This window comes from Acomys minous (genome assembly GCF_964271855.1).
Source record: "Acomys minous genome assembly, chromosome: 6".
NCBI classification, from domain to species: Eukaryota; Metazoa; Chordata; class Mammalia; order Rodentia; family Muridae; genus Acomys; species Acomys minous.
The window spans coordinates 120,251,137-120,272,501 of record NC_140487.1 but is presented as its reverse complement, the minus strand read 5'-3'; the positions used below and the strand labels follow the sequence as shown (position 1 = coordinate 120,272,501).

General features: G+C 45.2%; 1 protein-coding gene across 2 annotated transcripts; it reads right to left on the bottom strand.

The window, feature by feature from the left end:
• Positions 1-5,742: 5,742 nt before the first annotated feature.
• LOC311600471 (PRAME family member 20-like) lies at positions 5,743-20,140 on the bottom strand. Of its 2 annotated transcripts, none has more exons than XM_084787206.1 (4): positions 20,072-20,140; positions 7,757-8,186; positions 6,684-7,274; positions 5,743-6,385 (listed from the first exon to the last, which is right to left on the bottom strand). In XM_084787206.1, the coding sequence occupies exons 2-4, from the start codon at positions 8,041-8,043 to the stop codon at positions 5,821-5,823; spliced, it is 1,443 nt and encodes a 480-aa protein (XP_084643332.1). In that variant the 5' UTR covers positions 8,044-8,186; positions 20,072-20,140; the 3' UTR covers positions 5,743-5,820. The 2 variants fall into 2 exon arrangements, with proteins under 2 accessions (XP_084643332.1, XP_084643333.1); XM_084787207.1 differs by lacking the exon at positions 20,072-20,140 and adding an exon at positions 12,229-12,342.
• Between the last annotated feature and the right edge of the window lie 1,225 nt (positions 20,141-21,365).

The window sequence follows — 21,365 nt, the reverse complement described above, 5'->3', positions numbered from 1 at the left end:
AAAGAGCTCTTGCTGTTCTTCCTGCACACCTCAGCACCCACAGACACCTGGAACTACTGTTTTATGACATTTCTTCTGGTCTCTTGGAGTATTTGCAATCATGTACACACACACACACACACACACACACATACACACAAACACACACACAGAAACACACACACTGTAATATAAAAAAATTTTTATAGGGAAAGATAAATTCATAGAATCAAAAATGAAGCCCCTCCAGTGGGTTTCTCACATCAAAGTATAAACACTAAAGGCAGGTGGGCCGATGGTATATGTGTGTGGAGCCTTCCCAATCCTGAACTTGCTTTGTAGACCCAGAATTTACATAGATCTGCTTCCCTCCCCCTCCCTAGGGCTGGGATTAAAGGAATATGCCATCATTGCCCAACTAATAAATAAATCTTTCATTTAAAAAAAAAGTCTGAGTATGGTGATGTATTCCTCTAATCTCAGCACTCTAGGAAAGGGAGACACAAGTTGTCAGATCTCTGTGAGTTGGAGGCCAGCATTGTCTACGAATCGAGTTTCAGACAAATAATGGTAAATGAGAAACTCAGTCTTGAAAAACCAAACTACACCGGGTGTGATGTCACATGCCTTTAATCCCAGCACTCAGGAGGCAGAGGGTGGTGGATCATTGTGAGTTGAAGGCCTGTCTGGTCTACAAAGTGAGTCCAGCACAGCTAAGGCTACACAGACAAACAAACAGACAAACAAACAAATAAATGCCCTTAGGGCTGGAGAGATGGCTCAGAGGTTAAGAGCACAGTCTATTCTTCCAGAGATCCTGAGGTCAATTCCCAGCAAACACATGGTGACTCACATCAGCTATAATGAGACTGGTGCTCTCTTCTGGCTGCAGGTGTACATGCAAGAAGAACACTGTATACATAACAAGTAAGTCAATCGTTTTTTCCAGACAGAGTTTCTTTGTGTACCCTTGGCTAATCAAGACTCACTTTGTAGACCAGGCTTGCATTGAATTCCCAGGGATCTACCTGCCTCTGCCTTCCAAATGCAGGGATGAAAGCCTTGCTCCACCACTGCCCAAGTATAAATAAATCTTTTAAAAAGAAGAAGAGAAAAATCTGGGTGTGGTGGCACATGCTTTTATTCCCAGTACAAATGCAGAGGGAAGTGGATTGCTGTGAGTTCAAAGCCAGAATAGTCTACAAAGTGAGTATAAGACACCTAAGTGTACACAGAGAAATCCTCTCTCGAAAGAAGAAAAGACAAGCAATTAAAACAAACAAACAAACAAACAAACAAACAGCATTAAAAGTCTGGGTGTACATGCACCCTTATTTTTATTTATTTATGTATTGTTACATTTTTATAATAATTTCATCTTTATGTCTGTGAGGGCACTATTTGCATGTACACCTGCATAGCAGAAGAGAGCATCTCAACTCATAATACATGGTTGTGAGCCACCATTTGATTGCTGGGAATTGAACTTAGGACTTCTGGAAGAGCAGACAGTGCTCTTAATCACTGAGCCATCTCTCCAGCCCAGCAAACCCCTTTAATCCTAGCACTTGGGAGGCAGAGGCAGGTGGATCTCTATAGTTGGAGGTCAGCCTGTCTACAAAGCAAGCCCAGGACAACCGGAAATACAGGAGAATCCCCTGCACTTTAATAAGGTAGGTGGATCTAGACTTTCTGAGGAGAAAGGATGTGAGCCAGGTGAGGTGGTGCAAGTCTGTAATCCCAACACTCAGGGAGGCAGAGGCATGTGGATCTCTGTGAGCTTTCAGCTAGCCTGGTCTACAATGCAAGCCCAGGACAACCAAGGCAACAGAAAAACACTGTCTTGAGAAACAAACAAACAAACAAAAGGATGTGAAATACTCCACTAAACTACACTGATGATTCTTTATACATAAATGTTAACTTTGCTTACAAAAAAACCCACATAAGACTGTGAACCATAAATGAATCTCTTCATCCTTAAAAACAAAGAAATCCAAGCCAGGCTTGGTGGCACACGTCTTTAGCCCCAGCACTCTGGAGGCAGAGGTGGGCAAATTGCTCTGAGTTCGAGGTCAGCCTGGTCTACAAAGTGAGTCCAGGACAGTCAAGGCTAACAGAGAGAAACCCTGTGTCGAAAACCAAAAACCAAACCAAACCAAAATGATACAAAGAAATCCAAAATTACATGAGAAGAGTTGATCCTATGTTTACCATGCAACAGTAGCACGTGGCTTTAATTCCTTCAGCCAAGAGGAAGGAGCATGCATATCTTAATGAGTGTGAGGAAGCCCCATCTACCTAGAGGTTTTCAGGCCACTTGGGCTACACACTGAGACCATGTCTTAAAAAGCCAGATTAGAGAAACAGACAGAAATCATTAGGAATCAAGACCAATGTCTTCAGTCAGTTCCCCCAGGACACACAGATCAGAATTTCCTGTGTCATTGTTGGTCTTGTGGCTCTGGTCATGATGGAGCAGCACACGGTCAGGAGGTACTTCCTGGCTATGGGGCTGGTACAAAGATGCTGAACCTGATGGGGCCACAGAGTTGAGTCTGGGCTTCAGGACACCCAAAGTCTCCTCTCACTCCGAATCAGTAACACTTATTTTCTCACAGCTCACAGCTCCACAACCTAACCGGTAGCTTCCTTCTTTTTTAAGATTTTATTTACTTCTTTTATGTATATAAATGCTAAGTCTGTGTGTACATCTGTACACCAGAAGAGGGCATCAGATCCCACCTAGATGGGTGTGAGCCACCAAGTGGTTCCTGGGAATTGAACTCAGGAACTCTGGAGAGGCAGGCAGTGCTCTTAACTGCTGTGCCATCTCTCCAGCCACAGTAACTTCCTTCTATTGGGTGCTTTGACCCACTACATAATACACGCATTTTCCAGTATCAAGATTAACAGAGTTTTTTTGTGGAAGCCGGAAAACCCAATACAAACTTGAATGTCATGATCCTGTTGACTGAAGTTTTATGTCATTTATTTAGTTGCTAGCTATGTACTTAGTTTTCTACTTTTTTTTTCCAGACAGGGTTTCTCTATGTAAGAGCCCGGGCTGTCCTGGACTGGCTTTGTAGACCAGGCTGATCTTGACCTCAGAGATCAGCCTGCCTCTGGCTCCCATGTGCTAGGACTAAAGGCGTGCACGACCATGCCCTGATGTGGATTCATTATTGAGACAGGGTCTTGCTTTACAGCTTAGGTTGATTTGAAACTCCGACTCCCAACAACCTTCGTTCCTTAGCCTTCCTCCTAGTACTATGAGTGTTGTGACCTAATCTTGGGAGGACCCTGCTGTTTGAGGGAGGTTGCAATCCTCCCAGTCTAGATCGCTACTCTGAACTTGGTGTACTGTGTGGGGCTCCCTCTCCCAGCAGGGTGTCCTGATCTCTGCCTGACTTCATCTGGAGAATGGCTCTGGACACAGATGCTCCTAAGCACAGTTGATGTGTAGCCTTTGACCCATCTCCCTGCTAGCTCTCCCCTACCAAGGGATAGGACAATTAGGTTGTGCTCCTGTATGTATGATAGGAGTGTTCTGCCAAATGCAAAGAAAGTAACCCTTTGTTGTTGTTGTTGTTGTTGTTGTTGTAGTTGATTTTGAGACAGGGGTTCAGTGTGTAGCCCTCACTGTCCTAGGCTTGCTTTGTAGAACAGGCTGGCCTTGAACCCACAGCAGCCCACCAGCCTCTGCTTCCTGAGTGCCAAGATTACAGGCTTGAGCCAGCACACCTGGCACAAACCAACCATCCTTAATTGGTTTCAACCAATTATGTAAACCTGTCTGGGACCACAGCTACCCACTTCCCAAGAAATATACAGTCTTTGTTCTCCCTGACTGAAGTTGAGCTAGTTTTCTGAAGTGATTCCTTGACTGCCTGATCTACACCATATTTATGCATGGCACCTTCCAAGCTCTGCTTGGAAGTATAAAGTATAGGTGTTTGCCACCATAACTCCACACAACCTTTTCTTTGCTAACAGTGCCTTCTAGTTTTGACCAGATTCCCAAATCCATACCCAGTTCATCCTACACACCTAGGTAGCAGGGAAAATGATTGCATCCATGTGTCATCCAGAGGTGGCAGGAAATAGAGATGGGTCACAACCGGAGCTCACTCATGTCCCTTTGTGGGAGCACTGATGGGGGATTGCTGATATGGGGCCTCACTCTGAGAATTTGGGAAAGGAAAGGCCTGTCTGGGCTTGATGAGGTCATTTTCAAGAAACTAATTGCTTTATTTTATTGGCTGTCCTGGACTCACTTTGTGGATGATCCTGGCCCAGAGCTCACAGAGACCCACCTGCCTCTGCCTCCGGAGTATTAGTACGCTTATTCATAATAATCATCACAATGAAAACACTACAAAAGTTTTGATGCAATATTTTATTGCTACATGGTCCTTCATACACAAGAAAATAAAAGAAAGGCTTCCAGGACTCATTAACAAAATGAAGAGAGTTCACTGTGGAACATTTAAAATGTATTCTTCAAGATAGTTCATTCTTCAAGATACCTCCTAGAGGCTGCTCTGAGGATGTGACCATCAGAGGTCAGGGGCCTTGAAGAATAGTGCTCCACAGTCAGGTGGTCCACAAGCTGGGCTTGGGGGCACATGCCAGTGACCTCAGCAGTCATGGAGCCCAGAGGAGACGTTAAATGAGTTCAATGCCAGAGGGGACTGCATGATATCATTAAAGACATGGAAGAGAAAAATGTTCTTCAAAGAACAAAAATTCTTAGCCAGTCCTCTAGTGCCATCGACCATCCCAGTCCAGCATAGGTCCTTGGGAACAGGAGTTCTCAGAGCGTCAGTGCACAAGGATTTGGCAAAGTGACAAACAGACAAACCCAGGGGAGAGTTTGATCTCAGTGTGTTTTTCAGGCAAGCAGTTTAGATTTTTAGGCACATTTTTTGAATCAGAGAGTGTGTTGTGGTTACATTTCCCATGGAGTAGGTTCAAGGGAACCAGTGAGCAACCAGGCATACACAGTACAAGGCACAGAATGCAAAGTCATTTTGAGTTATTGACTTGAAATAATGCATGGTACAGAATACACCATGAAGATGCCGTCACTGTTAAGTTCTTGGTTTGGCATCAGTGTGCTTGTGTCCTCTTCGTCAAGGGTCAGTGTTCTCTCATTAATACAACTTATGCCCAACATCTGTGTGCCAAGGCAGTTTTTTAGGTTTCCTTACTAATATCTGAACGCTGCTATTTGGAGCTTTTGAAACACTTTACTTCTTTGTAAATCATAATACAAATACATAACTAATGATTAATTCATAGCCATGTTTCTTTTATTGAGGAAAGAGGAACTTGATCGTTAATGGCGGGCCTGAATGGTCCCTGGCTGTGGTCCCAAGTTTGGGAGTTTCATAGCAACGTAGTCATCTTCGGATGCTCTTGGTATGGGAGTAAGGTTAGGAGAAAGAATAGGGACACAGTGTGCCCACACAATGAGAAGAAAGAAGGCTGCAATCAATTGCTCCTGTCAGGAACATCAGGCCCTTTCAGGAAGGCTCTCCCTGCATAGGGGTCTTTACCTCGGGAGACACGACAGCATATGTCACACAGACTTTACTGGAGGGGTCCTGATGCTCTACAGAGCACATTTTGAAGTGTAGAGCTGTCTGACTCCCCCGGACATCACTCTTCACAGTCCCATAGTTGTCCATGTCACAGTTGACCCCTGTGGTCTGTCCCAGTTGCATACCATGCTTTGCAAAACTTGATCAGTTTCAGAAGATGTGTGCTCAGCAGGCCTTGATGAGAGACTTGTCCACAGACATTCCTGTCTCATTATCAAAACCAACCTTCTCCTGTTTACTGCCAAGAATGGTAAAATCTGGTCGATTGGAGAGAGTCACAGTGAGGACAATATACAAGGCACAACTGAGTAGCAATGGAGATGGACCGGGGCCGCCTGACAGTGCCAAGTGTGTTCCTGAGCTCAGAACAAAGCTGGTGAAATCTCTCTAAGATGGCCTGTCCGATAACATAGCACTCCAGAGGGGCAGGGTAGAAGCCCTGGGCCATGTGGCTTAGGTTGGCGGTGTGCTGCATAAGGTCCTTCAGGACAGCCATGGAGAAGTCATTGTCATAGAAATTGACCCTGGTGAGCTGAGAGCACTGGCTCAAGGCAGGGAAGAGAGAACTGATCTGTGAGTCCTTCATGCTACAACCCTCCAAGTCCAGGATCTGCAGAGTGTCTGCGACATTCTCTAGGAAGATTCTGAGAGGCACAAGACTCAGCTCAGATAAAACGACACCTCCCAATTGCAGATGTTTGAGATGATGAAGACAGTGACACTGGGCAAAAGACTCCAAATCTGCCTGTGATAAGTTGCAGAAGCTGATGGACAGGAACTCCAAGGGGGTCTTCAGACACCTAAGGAAAGACAAGGGGGTTAGTGTGGCATGCAGTGAGAGTGCTGACCTGGAGTAGGGGGAACCACATAGGCAGAGTCAGTGTGACCGTGAGATGGCAGTTAGGACCCACTGCAGCCTGTTGAGTATGCTCACTCAAGTCACACCGTTCTATGTCAGGACCCTTGACCAATGTGATTACACTTGGGCCTGATTGGGAAATCTACAGCATTTGCCAGACATCAAACGCCCACTAGTCTACATAGGACACAGGAGATGTTGGCTGTGGTAGCAGCAAGACCTCTCCCCTCCTTTCTCACCAGAGCAGCTGCTTCATGTGGCCCCTGAGAAAGTAGACACCAGACATGGAGAGATGCTGGAGACAGTTGAGCTTGGAGAACTGAGACCGGAACTTGGTGACTTTCTTCCTCTGTGCCTCTGTTAGTGTGTTATCAGGGTTGGAGCCGGCGTCATCCATTACTGTTAGAAAGAATTTGCGAAGATTTCTCATCTGACCAAGGCAAGGTGCAAAAGACGTCAGTGTGGGCAGAGTCCAGCCTCCATTCAGTTCCAACTCCACAATGCAATCTGGCTGGAAAACCTGCAAGACCTTCCTCACAGTGTACACGGATGATCCCGAAATGTGCATTTTCCTGCAATACAGCTGCAGGGAACCTCTTCTCTCTTGTGCCCACTGCAACAAATACTCATGGTGTTCATCCAGAAAGAGCCCAAAGCACAGATCGGTGACCACCTTCAAACGCCGCCTCAGTGCATATCTATGGAGGCCTGTTGCTCTTTGCTTCTCACGCACAGTCTCTGCTGAGCACTCTCCATCCTCTGTGCCAGCCCACACATCCCAGAAATCATGGTGGACACTGCTCAGGTCCAGCACTTGAAGCTTCCTCTTCCTGTGAGGAAAACAGCAAGAAATGTCAGACCATACAAAAGACCAAGCTCACAGCAAGCTCCTCGGAGGCTTCTCTGCTGTCAGCTGTTCCCTGCTCTGCCTCCTACCTATTTTACTTCTAGTCCTGGGTCTCCACACAGCAACTGGAGCCTGCCAGGCAAGACCTCTTTTCCTCAGCTGCATCTGGAGACCCGGCCTGCCTCCTCCACTCATTACTCGGGACTTGTGCTGTCCCTGTTTCTACTGCCAGATGGAGACACAGGGACTGGCTCATTCTACTGTGGCTACACCGGCTCCAGCCTACACCACACACTGAAGGGGCATTTGCTACAAGGACTCAACAGCTGTCCAGGACTCTGCAGCTCCCCAAGATGATACCAACAGAAGCCTCTGATCCTTCTTTGATCCCAGTAGCCAAGAGTCCAGACTTCCTTTCCCTCCACACAAATGTGACCCACTGGGCATTACCTACTCATTGCTTACCTCTGGCGAAAGATTCCTGTCAGCTGCATGTCTATACCAGCCAGGACAGCTTGCAATGTTGTCACATCCGGGAATTTCACCAGGGCTCCCACGGGGAGGCAGGGAAAGGGCCAGGCAGCCACCATGGCCTGCAGTATGGTCAGGTGTCTGCCAGCCACGACTGCCTTCATCAGTGGTGGGAAGAGCTTTCTGGGCAGGTACTTCAGAGCAGAGATGGCCAAGGCCTCGTCTCTCAGCAGGCTCTGCAGTGCCAGGGTCAGGAGTGTGGGTGGGGCCTGGGAGCTCATCCTGATGGATCTTCAGTCAGCGGTGAAGCTCTCAGAAGTCCAGGCCTGGTGAAACTGGAGAATTCAGCCTGTTCTTTTGTACTATTTGGTGGTCTCAAAGGCAAATCCTTCTCTCTCTCTCCCGTGGAGTCTCTCAGGAGAACCTGCATAGAGGCACATATTCACCATCAACATACAAGGCAGCAAGCACTGGCCCTCCTCTCTCTTCTGAATCTCCTTCTCCATTGGGCAGGTGATTCAGGGGATAGCAACCTGACCAGCTTCTGTTTTCTCTTATTTTTAGACAGGGTTTCTCTGTGTCATATTGGCTATGCTGGACTCACTTTGTAGACCAGGCTGGCCTTGAACTGAGAGAACTGCCTGCTGCTGCTTCCCCAGTGCTAGGATTAAAGACCTGAATCTCCACCCCCTCACCTGACCAGCCTCCTCTCCTGCCAAAAATACACTGATTACCTTTCAAGTCCCCAAGAAAGGCTGCACCACCAGGTGGTAGTGGCATACACCTTTATTCCCATACAGGACGACTTAGAAGGCAGAGCTAGGGAGGAAGTGATTTCCAAGACCAGGCTGGCCTCGAACTCAGTGATCCACCTGCTTCTGCCTCCGGAGTGCTGGGTTTAAAGGCATGTGCCACCACCGCACCACCACCCGGCTGCTTTTTGGAACTTCTTTTTTTTTTTAAGATTTATTTATTATTATGTATACAGTGGACTGCCTGCATGTACACCTGCAGGCCAGAAGAGGGCATCAGATCACATGATAGATTACAACATGTGGTTGCTGGGAATTGAATTTAGAACCTCTGGAAGAGCAGTCAGTGTTCCTAACCTCTGAGCCATCTCTCCAGCCCCCTGGGACTTCTTAATTGTCTCTCCAGCCCTACTTGGTTCAGATTTTAACTTTGGTTTGGAAATAGGTAGCAGTAAAACCGTAACATTCAAGTGACACTATTGCCGGGCATGGTGGCACACGCCTTTAATCCCAGCACTTGGGAGGCAGAGGCAGGCGTACTGCTGTGAGTTCAAGGCCAGCCTGGTCTACGAAGCCAGTCTAGGACAGCCAAGGCTAACACAAAGAAACCCTGTCTGGAAAAACAAAACAAAGCAAGCAAACAAACAAAAAAAACAAAACAAAAGCTAAAACAAACTCAAGTGACACTATTTAGATAGGGCAGAATGTATTTAGGAATATTTATATATGTGCATAAAGATAGATGTGTGTAATACAAATTAATGGGGAAAGATGCCACATTTTTGACAGCAAGAATGAGAGCTATATGGTAGGGTTTGGAAGGGAGATATGCATACTTTTATTATCAGAATTATTTTATTATGCAGAAGCAGAGGCAAATGGATCGCTGTGAGTTCAAGGCCAGCCTGGTCTACAAAGTAAGTCTAGGACAGCCAAGGCTAACACAGAGAGACCCTGTTTTGATAAACCAAAAACCAAAACAAATAAAAACCCCAGGAGTAAAATTGTTGAAGGTTCTTCACATGTATGTTTTATAAAAGTCAGCATCCTTTCACAACAATTAATCATTACAGTCTGTTTGTGTCTGCACACACACACACAACACAACATCCTTGCCATGCCTGTTTGTGGAGATCAGAGGTCAACATTAGGAGTTAGCCTTCCCCTCCCATTATTATTCCAGTATTGTCAAGCTTGGAACTAACTACCCTTTCCACACTGAGCAAGCTTGGCTACCCATATTTTCTTTATAAATTTAGAAACAAAGAAAAAAAACCAGCTGGGTGTGGTGGCACATGCCTTTAATCCCAGTACTTGGGAGGCAGAGGCAGGCTGATATATGTGAGTTCAAGGCCAGCCTGGTCTAGAGTAAATTCCAGGACAGCCAGAGCTATTACATGGAGAAACCCTGTCTCAAAACAAAAACAAACAAACAAAAAACAAAAAATCCAACCCAGATGAGTGGTTGTGGGGCACGCATTTAAGCCCAGCACTCAGGAGGCCGAGGCAGGCTGATCTGCATGAGTTCGATGCCAGCCTGGTCTACAGAGGGAGTTACAGGACAGCCAGGCTACTCAGAGCAATCCTTTCTCCAAAAAACAAACAAATGAACAAAATAAAATGAAAAGAAACCCAAAAACTTCTACAAAGATTATTTTATTGCCATCCTATTATACAGACACAAGGGAACACAACAGTAGTCTCAGGAACTCATTAATAAAAACAGAGTTCACAGCCGGGTGTGGTGGTGCACGCCTTTAATCCCAGCACTCAGGAAGCAGAGGCAGGTGGATCGCTGTGAGTTCAAGGCCAGCCTGGTCTACAAAGTGAGTCCAGGACAGGCACGCCTACACAGAGTAACCCTGTCTTGAAAAAAAACAAAACAAGGGCTGAAGAGATGGCTCAGTGGTTAAGAGCACTGGCTTTTCCCCAGATGTCCTGAGTTCAATTCCCAGCAACTACATGGTGGCTCACAACCATCTGTAATATCATCTGATGCTCTCTTCTGGCCTGCAGGTGTTTGTATATGCAAGGAGAGCCCTGTATACATACTAATAAATAAACTAAAAACCCTTAACAAACAAACAAACAGACTAAAAAGTGTATGAAAAAAAGCACTCAACCCAGTGTGGCGGCTCACAGCTGTAATCCTAGCACTTGGGAGGCAGAGGCAGGCGGTGAGTTGGAGGCCAGCCTGGTCTACAAAGTGAGTCCAGGGCAGATAAGATAACATAGGGAAACTCTGTCTCAAAAAACCAAACCAAAACCAAAACAAAACAAAAAACAAACCCACTAACACCACCATCAACAAAAAGAAAAATTAAATAAAAGGCAGTACCTATGTCATATCCCCAAGGCTCTGCTTTACCTGCCACGGAGGAACTGAGGAGAATTCTCTGACGTGGCTGACACCACCCATCGCTTTTGAAGGCTTCTGAGCTTGGGGTGGGGAACTGGTTTTATTACCCTATTTTGGGGTTGAGGTAGAAGGTCTGTACTCGTGGCCATCTGGCTGCACAACCTGACCCTCTCTGAAATATGAAAGCCCAAAAGAGACAGTAATGTTCCTGAATGTCACTCCTCTTTAGAGACCAGGCTGGCTGTTGAACTCATAGAGATCCACCTGCCTCGGCCTCCTGAGTGCTTGGGGTTAAAGGCCTCTGACACCATGCTCTGCCTTTCTGTTGGTTGTTTGCTTGTTTGTTTGTTTTTTCAAGCCAGAGTTTCTCTGTGTAGCCTTGGTTGTCCTAGACCCTCTTTGTAGATGAGGGTGGCCTCTAACTCACAGTGATTTGCCTGTGTCTGCCTTTGGAGCCCTGGGATTAAAGGCCTGTGCCACCACGCCCCACTCCTGTTTGGTTTTTCTGTATAGCCTTGGCTGTCTTGACTCACTTTGTAGACCAAGCTGGCCTCCAACTTACAAAAATCCACCTGTGTCTGCCTCTGGAATGCTGGGAGTACAGGTGTGTCACCTTACCTGGTCTTTAGGTCTTGACTGAGGTGGTCGTTACTGGGCTTTGGTCCCATTACACATGGGCTCTGAGGGCACAGTGAGAAGTCTCCTCTGTGAGGTCTTGGGTGTCTTCATGCAGCCTTGTCCACCCTGGATCTGGCTTCTTCTCTGCTTAGAACCAAAATTCTAGTTCCCTGGGACTCTGCTGTGGCCACCAGGACCCCAGGTCCCGCTGCTCATCCTAAGTTCCTGTTAATTTAGTCTCAGACAAGGCCATGTCGAATACTCAAGGAAGAATCAACCACGTTAATAAAACCCCAGTTCTCAGATCAGCTGAGACCTGTGTACAAAACTATTAGCAGTGCCCACCTCTATTTGTAAGCTCAATGAGGAGGAAATTTCCACTTAAACAACTGCAGAACCTTAACTGACCCAATGCCAAGGAAGGGATTAAACTACAAGCAGATCCCATATGGAATTACAGAGGCAGAAGAATCTGGAGTTCAAGGCTAGCCCTTCTAATCAGAGGCTCTGTCCCCTAAATACTCAAATGAGCCTATGAATCTGATATAAAAATTCCAATAAAACCTACATTTCGCATTAAAAGCAAATGTAGAGGAAGAAAATCACCATCACTATTATCAAGAGCAGGGGAAATCACAGACCTCCCAATTTTATTTTATATACAGAATCTTGACATTGAGTTGATGATATGCCTGCCCAGCATGCAAGTGGCCTCCTGAGAGAGGTGAGTGACTTACCTGATCTGGACACTGGTGACAGCCCTCCTGCTCCCAGAATGGCCAAGCAGAGGCTGTGGGCTCCAGGACTCTGGGTGCTGTCTAAGGCTCCTTCAATCCTTTTATAGCTCTTGCCCTCACACCCACCCTATTTAGCCACACCTCCCACCTGCAAGCTTCCACGAGATTGGAATGCTGAGCCTCCATGGGCTGAATCATCCCTAGGATTGTTTTATGTTAGATTGATTGAATCATAGTTACTTTTTTCTTTTATTTTATTTCTTAATTTTCCTTTCTTTTTTTTTCCTTTTTTTTTTTAATGTTTAGATACAGGATTTCTATGTGTTATGTAGACTGTCTTGGACTGGCTTTGTAGACTCAACTCTGCAATTTGAAGTCAACAAATTAAATGTTTTGTGTTTTTTTAAGACAGGGTTTCTCTGTGTAGCCTTAGCTTCATGGACTGGCTCTGTAGACCAGGCTGGCCTCAAACTCACAGAGATCAGCCTGCTTCTGCCTCCCCAGTGCTGAGATTAAAGGCATGTGCCACCACTGCCTGGCTAAAATTTTTGACATAGGGGCTGGAGCAGTGGCTCAGCAGTTATGAACACTCTCTGATCTTCCAGAGGTCCTGAGTTCAATTCCCAGCAACTTTATGGTGGCTCACAAGCATCTATAATGAGACCTGGTGTCCTCTTCTGGCATGCAGGTGATCTACAAATAGAGCACTCACATATGTGAAAAAAAAAATAGTAAATTGTTTTCTGTTGCTGCTATTGGTTGTTTTTGTTGTTGTTGTTGTTTTGAGATAGGGTTTCTCTGTGTAGCCTACCTGACCTGAATTTGCTTTGTAGACTAGGCTGGCCCTGAACTCAGAGATCTGCTTGCCTCTGCCTCCTACTGCTTGCCTCTGCCACCACTGCCTAGCTAATAAATATTTAATTTTTTTGACAAAGTCTTAGCCTGTTGGTGTATTCCTATAATCCCTGTATTCTGGGGGAAGGGAGGCAGAGGTAATCAGATTTCTTTTTTTTTTTTTTTTTTTTTTTTGGTTTTTTGAGACAAGGTTTCTCTGTGTAGCCTTGGCTGTCCTGGACTCACTTTGTAGACCAGGCTGGCCTCGAACTCACAGCGATCCACCTGCCTCTGCCTCCCGAGTGCTGGGATTAAAGGCGTGCACCACCACACCTGGCGGTAATCAGATTTCTATGAGTTGGAGGCCAGCATTGTCTACAAATCAAGTCTCAGACAAATAATGGTAAATGAGAAACCCAGTCTTGAAAAACAAACAAAAAAACCAAGTGTGGTAGCACATGCCTTTAATCCCAGCACTCTGGTAGCAGAAGCAGGGCTGTGAATTCGAGGCCAGCTTGGTCTACAAAGCTAGTCTAGGACAGCCAGGGGGGATACACAGAGAAACCCTATCTTGAAAAACAAAAGAAAACAAAATTTAAAGTGGACAAAGATCACCTTCTTTTGATTCTTTCTAACATCATAAACAGAAGCAAACTCCTGCTGTGTCACTCAGATATCTGAGGGCGACATGTTAATAAAAATCAGGTTTGACTGAGCCAGTGAGTGAACTCTGTTCCTTTCCTTCCCTGTGGCTTCCCTAAGGCACAGTGTGCTGTATTGTGGAGCCTGTATTGAAGTGGGAAAATTAAACAATTAATTTGTTAATTGTGTGGGTGACATAGTGACTTGTAGACCAATTTTTGAAAGATGAGCCAGGTGTTGGTGGCACACATCTTTAATCCCAGCACTGGGGAGGCAGAGACAGGAGCATCGCTTTGAGTTCTTTGCCAGCCTGGTCTACAAAGCAGGTCCAAGACAGTCAAGGATACATAGAGAGTTATCAAAAAACTAAAATCAAACAAACAAAAAACCAAACCACTCGGAAGGAAAGAAAGAAAGAAATTTAGAAAGACCGACATACAGAAAGCAGACAGAATGTTAGAAAGGCAGAAAGAAGAACAGAGAGAGCCCTGAGAGTGGCCTCAGAGGTTGAGCACCGACTGCTGTTCTACATGACTTGGGTTCTAATCTTAGAATCCACATGGCAGCTCACAAGTCCCTGTCACTCCAGTTCCAGGAATTATGACACCCTCACAGAGACAGACACGCAGGCCAAACACCAAAGCACATAAAATAAAAGTAAGTTTTTGAAGCCTGATTTGGTGGTGCACACCTTTAATCCCAGCACTCAGGAGGCAGAGGCCAGAGGATCACTGTGAGTTCGAGGCCAGCCTGGTCTACACAGTGAGTCCAGGACAGACAAGGCTACACAGAAAAATCCTGTCTTGAAAAACAAAACAAACAAACAAGCAAAGGTGAGTTCAAGGCCAGCCTGGTTAACAAAACGAGTCTAGGACAGCCAAGGCTACACAGAGAAACCCTGTCTCAAAAAACCAAGCAAGCCAAAAAAAAACAAAAAACAAAAGAACTGGAGATAGACATTGAGGGTAAATGCCTTTCCCTCCCAACACTGAGGAGGCAGAGACAGACAGAGACAGGCTGATCTCTGTGAACTCAAGGATAGACTGGTCTACAGAGAACATTTCAGGACAGCTAGTGCTACACAGACTCAAAAACAAAACAAAAATGATGAGAAACAAAAACGGACAGAACAAAACTTAGGAAAAAAAAAAGGTTAAGCCATGCATGGTGGCACACCTTTAATCCAAGCACATGAAAGGCAGAGGCAGGCAGATCTTTGTGAGTTCGGAGGCCAGCCTGGTCTACAGAGTGAGTTCAAGAGGGCCAAGGCTACACAGAGAGAATCTGTCTTGAAAAACAAAAAAACAAAAACAAACAAACAAAAAAACAACACAACAACAAAATCAATAAAAAAAAAGAAGAAAGTTAAACTGACAGAAAGGGGGAAAGGAAGGAAGGAAAGATAAAAAGACAGAGAGATAAAGAAAGAAAGGAAGGAAGGAAAGAAGGAAGAGAAAAGCAGAAAGCTTTAGTGTTTGTTCGCTGGCTGTGTTTGGGACGTTGTCTTCTCCGTGGTGTCAATTCATTCTTTCCTGAGGGAAATCTAAGCCACCAGGATGCACCTTGTTACATATTGTTTCCCTAGCCAGGAGGATTCCGGAGACCCCCAGCTCAGGGTACCTTGTGATTTCCACACAGGCCAGAGCTGTACTGTGACACCTTACCTGGAAAGTGAAACCTCCAAAAAACAATGAAAATAAGACAATGAATCCCAGAACTCAGAGTTTGAGGAGAGAGAGGTACCATGGATGGGCCTGGGACCTTGACCATAATCTCAGATTTTATACATTCCCATATTAAGATCTGATTCATTCAAACTACAAGTTATTACACCCCAAACAGGATGAAATGGGTGGAGACTTCATCTAATCAGGTGGCGGCTTGGGTCTGAGAGGTGGGGCTACAAAGGGAAGGTGTGAGGGCAAAGTGGATACAAGGGTCAGTAAGGCCAGACAAAACATTCTGAGCCTTGGAGCCTGGGATGTCTTCCTGGGCATGCTGGGATTGGAGCATCTGATAGCAGTGTCCAGATCAGATAAGTCACTCACCCCCACCAGGACACCACATCTGTTTGTTGCTTTGTAGGCATGGCTGCTGGGGCTACCATGAAGGAGCAAATCTGAGATTTGAAGTTTTTTTTTTTTTCAAACAAGGCTTTCACTTGCTTGGTTAGAATTATTCCTAGATACCTTGTATTGCTTGCGGCTATGGTAAAGGGTGTAGTTTCCCTAATTTCTTTCTCAGAACGTTTGTGGTTCGTATACAGGAAGGCTACTGATTTTTTTTTTTTGCACTAATTTTGTATCCAGCCACTTTGCTGAAGGTGTTTATCAGCTGTAGTTCTCTGGTGGAATTTTGGAGGTCACTTATGTACACTATCATATCATGTACCAATAGGCATAATTTGACTTCTTCCATTCCCATTTGGATCCCCTTGATCTCCTTTTGTTGTCTTTTTGCTCTGGTTAGAACTTCAAGAAATATATTGAAGAGATATGACGAAAGTGGACAGCCTTGTCTGGTCCCTGATTTTAGAGGAATTTCTTTTGAGTTTCTCTCAATTTATTTAGACGTTGGCTATTGGTTTGCTGTATATAACCTTTATGTTTATGTATGTGCCTTGGATCCCTGATCTTTCCAAAATTTTATTTATTTATTTTTTTACTCTTCTTGCAGCAGTTTATTCAGGAACCTCCAAAATTTTAGACATGAATGGGTGTTGGATTTTGTCCCATGCTTTTTCAGCATCTAAGGAGATGATCATGTGGGGTTTTTTTTCTTTCAGTTTGTTTATATATTGGATTACATTGATGGATTTCCATATATTGAACCATCCCTGCATGCCTAGAATGAAGCCTACTTGGTCATGGGAAATGATACCTTTGATGTGTTCTTGATTCGGTTTGCAAGCGTTTTTATTGAGTATTTTGGCATCAATGTTCATAAGAGAAATTGGGTTTTTCGAGACAGGGTTTCTCTGTGTAGCCTTGGCTGTCCTGGACTCTCTTTGTAGAGCAGGCTGGCCTGGAACTCACAGCAACCCACCTACCTCTGCCTCCCGAGTGCTGGAATTAAAGGCCTGCACCACCACTGCCTGGCAGGCTTAATTTAATTAAAATTTTAATACAAGGATGTGTCTTAATACAGGTGTGGGTGGGTAGGTTTTACACCTCAGTGAAGGTGTCCAAAGAGGGCAGAATCTTCAGATACCCTGGAGTAGGAGATACAAGCATCTGTGAAGCATTTAATATGCATTCTGGAACTTGAACCCAGGTTCCAATTCTCCACATCTCTTCTGTCTTATTTTGGGTATTTGTTACATTCTCTCTGTGTGTATCAAGTGCGTGCAGTGCCTGTGGAGGTCATAAGCAGTCTCTAGTAGTCCCCTTGGAAGTGGAGTTACAGACGGTTTTGAGTCACCATATGGCTACTGGTTTTTCAAGACAGGGTCTGTCTATTTAGCTTTGGTTGTCCTAGACTTGCTTTGTAGACCAGGCTGGCCTCGAACTCAGTGATCCACCTGCCTCTGCCTCCCGAGTGCTGGGTTTAAAGGCATGTGCCACCACCGCACCACCACCCAGCTGCTTTTTGGAACTTCTTTTTTTTTTTTAAGATTTATTTTTTTATTATTATGTATACAGTGGACTGCCTGCATGTACACCTGCAGGCCAGAAGAGGGCATCAGATCACATGATAGATTACAACATGTAGTTGCTTGGAATTGATTTTAGGACCTCTGGAAGAGCAGTCAGTGTTCCTAACTTCTGAGCCATCTCTCCAGCCCCCTGGAACTTCTTAATTGTCTCTCCAGCCCCACTTGGTTCAGATTTTAACTTTGGTTTGGAAATAGGTAGCAGTAAAACCATAACATTCAAGTGACACTATTGCCGGGCACGGTGGCACAGGCCTTTAATCCCAGCACTTGGGAGGCAGAGGCAGGCATACTGCTGTGAGTTCAAGGCCAGCCTGGTCTACGAAGCCAGTCTAGGACAGCCAAGGCTAACACAGAGAAACCCTGTCTGGAAAAACAAAACAAAGCAAGCAAACAAAAAACAAAAGCAAAAACAAACTCAAGTGACACTATTTAGATAGGGCAGAGTGTATTTAGGAATATTTATATATGTGCATAAAGATAAATGCATGTAATACAAATTAATGGAGAAAGATGCCACAATTTTGACAGCAAGAATGAGAGCTATATGGTGGGTTTGGAAGGGAGATATGCATACTTTTATGATCAGAATTATTTTATTATGCAGAAGCAGAGGCAAATGGATCACTGTGAGTTCGAGGCCAGCCTGGTCTACAAAGTAAGTCTAGGACAGCCAAGGCTAACACAGAGAAACCCTGTTTTGATAAACCAAAAACCAAAACAAATAAAAACCCCAGGAGTAAAATTGTTGAAGGTTCTTCACATGTATGTTTTATAAAAGTCAGCATCCTTTCACAACAATTAATCATTACAGTCTGTTTGTGTCTGCACACACACACACAACACAACATCCTTGCCATGCCTGTTTGTGGAGATCAGAGGTCAACATTAGGAGTTAGCCTTCCCCTCCCATTATTATTCCAGTATTGTCAAGCTTGGAACTAACTACCCTTTCCACACTGAGCAAGCTTGGCTACCCATATTTTCTTTATAAATTTAGAAACAAAGAAAAAAAACCAGCTGGGTGTGGTGGCACATGCCTTTAATCCCAGTACTTGGGAGGCAGAGGCAGGCTGATATATGTGAGTTCAAGGCCAGCCTGGTCTAGAGTAAATTCAGGACAGCCAGAGCTATTACATGGAGAAACCCTGTCTCAAAACAAAAACAAACAAACAAAAACCAAAAAATCCAACCCAGCTGAGTGGTTGTGGGGCACGCATTTAAGCCCAGCACTCAGGAGGCCAAGGCAGGCTGATCTGCATGAGTTCGATGCCAGCCTGGTCTACAGAGGGAGTTACAGGACAGCTAGGCTACTCAGAGCAATCCTTTCTCCAAAAAACAAACAAATGAACAAAATAAAATGAAAAGAAACTCAAAAACTTCTACAAAGATTATTTTATTGCCATCCTATTATACAGACACAAGGGAACACAACAGTAGTCTCAGGAACTCATTAATAAAAACAGAGTTCACAGCCGGGTGTGGTGGTGCACGCCTTTAATCCCAGCACTTAGGAAGCAGAGACAGGTGGATCGCTGTGAGTTCGAGGCCAGCCTGGTCTACAAAGTGAGTCCAGGACAGGCAAGCCTACACAGAGTAACCCTGTCTTGAAAAAAACAAAACAAGGGCTGAAGAGATGGCTCAGTGGTTAAGAGCACTGGCTTTTCCCCAGAGGTCCTGAGTTCAATTCCCAGCAGCTACATGGTGGCTCACAGCCATCTGTAATGTCATCTGATGCTCTCTTCTGGCCTCCAGGTGTGTGTATATGCAAGGAGAGCCCTGTATACATACTAATAAATAAACTAAAAACCCTTAACAAACAAACAAACAGACTAAAAAGTGTATGAAAAAAAGCACTCAACCCAGTGTGGTGGCTCACAGCTGTAATCCTAGCACTTGGGAGGCAGAGGCAGGCGGTGAGTTGGAGGCCAGCCTGGTCTACAAAGTGAGTCCAGGGCAGATAAGATAACATAGGGAAACTCTGTCTCAAAAAACCAAACCAAAACCAAACCAAACCAAAAAACAAAACCACTAACACCACCATCAACAAAAAGAAAAATTAAATAAAAGGCAGCACCTATGTCATATGCCCAAGGCTCTGCTTTACCTGCCACGGAGGAACTGAGGAGAATCTCTGACGTGGCTGACACCACCCTTCGCTTTTGAAGGCTTCTGAGCTTGGGGTGGGGAACTGGGTTTTATTACCCTATTTTGGGGTTGAGGTAGAAGGTCTATACTCCTGGCCATCTGGCTGCACATCTGACGCTCTCTGAAATATGAAAGCGCCAAAGAGACAGTAATGTTCCTGAATGCCACTCCTCTTTAGAGACCAGGCTAGCTGTTGAACTCACAGAGATCCACCTGCCTCTGCCTCCTGAGTGCTTGGGGTTAAAGGCCTCTGACACCATGCTCTGCCTTTCTGTTGTTTGTTTGCTCATTTGTTTGTTTTTTCAAGCCAGGGTTTCTCTATGTAGCCTTGGTTGTCCTAGACCCTCTTTGTAGATGAGGATGGCCTCTAACTCACAGTGATTTGCCTGTGTCTGCCTTTGGAGCCCTGGGATTAAAGGCCTGTGCCACCACGGCCCGCTCCTGTTTGGTTTTTCTGCATAGCCTTGGCTGTCTTGACTCACTTTGTAGACCAAGCTGGCCTCCAACTCACAAAAATCCACCTGTGTCTGCCTCTGGAATGCTGGGAGTACAGGTGTGTCACCTTACCTGGTCTTTAGTGTCTTGACTGAGGTGGTCGTTACTGGGCTTTGGTCCCATTACACATGGGCTCTGAGGCCACAGTGAGAAGTCTCCTCTGTGAGGTCTTGGGTGTCTTCATGCAGCCTTGTCCACCCTGGATCTGGATTCTTCTCTGCTTAGAACCAAAATTCTAGTTCCCTGGGACTCTGCTGTGGCCACCAGGACCCCAGGTCCCGCTGCGCATCCTAAGTTCCTGTTAATTTAGTCTCAGACAAGGCCATGTCGAATACTCAAGGAAGAATCAACCACATTCATAAAACCCCAGTTCTCAGATCAGCAGAGACCTGTGTTACAAAACTATTAGCAGTGCCCACCTCTATTTGTAAGCTCAATGAGGAGGAAATTTCCACTTAAACAACTGCAGAACCTTAACTGACCCAATGCCAAGGAAGGGATTAAACTACAAGCAGATCCCATCTGGAATTACAGAGGCAGAAGAATCTCGAGGTCAAGGCTAGCCCGTCTAATCAGAGGCTCTGTCCCCTAAATACTCAAATGAGCCTATGAATCTGAGATGAAAATTCCAATACAACCTACATTTCTCATTAAAAGCAAATGTAGAGGAAGAAAATCACCATCACTATTATCAAGAGCAGGGGAAATCGCAGACCTCCCAATTTCATTTTATATACAGAATCTTGAAATTGAGTTGGTGATATGCCAGCCCAGCATGCAAGCGGCCTCCTGAGAGAGGTGAGTGACTTACCTGATCTGGACACTGGTGACAGCCCTCCTGCTCCCAGAATGGCCAAGCAGAGGCTGTGGGCTCCAGGACTCTGGGTGCTGTCTAAGGCTCCTTCAATCCTTTTATAGCTCTTGCCCTCACACCCACCCTATTTAGCCACACCTCCCACCTGCAAGCTTCCACGAGATTGGAATGCTGAGCCTCCATGGGCTGGATCATCCCTAGGATTGTTTTCTCTTATGGTAGAATCACAGTTATTTGGTTTTTATTGTTTTTGTTTCTTAATTTTTTTATGCTTTTTTTGATGTTAGGACACAGGGTTTCTCTATGTTATGTTGAATTCCTGGTCTGCTTTGTAGCCCCGGCTGGCCTTGAATTCACAGAGATCTGCCTACCTCTGCCTTAACAATGCTGGGATAGGAGTCATGTGCCACCATGCCCCAGTGATTGTGTGTTCTTGGACGATGGATTGAATAATAGTTATTTCTAAGAAATCAAAAACAATCCAGTTGCAGGAAGGCCGAATTGAATTATTCAGTGTGCTAGCTTTTTTTTAACAGTCCTGGAGACGAACCC

Bases quoted from the DNA above. Each gene is read 5' to 3' on its own strand.
- LOC311600471 (XM_084787206.1), bottom strand. From the start codon at position 8,043: ATGAGCTCCCAGGCCCCACCCACACTCCTGACCCTGGCACTGCAGAGC. The intron at 7,275-7,756 runs GTAAGCAATGAG...TTTTCCTCACAG, and splicing joins ACAGGAATCTTTCGCCAGAG to GAAGAGGAAGCTTCAAGTGC. The intron at 6,386-6,683 runs GTGAGAAAGGAG...GTCTTTCCTTAG, and splicing joins CACATGAAGCAGCTGCTCTG to GTGTCTGAAGACCCCCTTGG.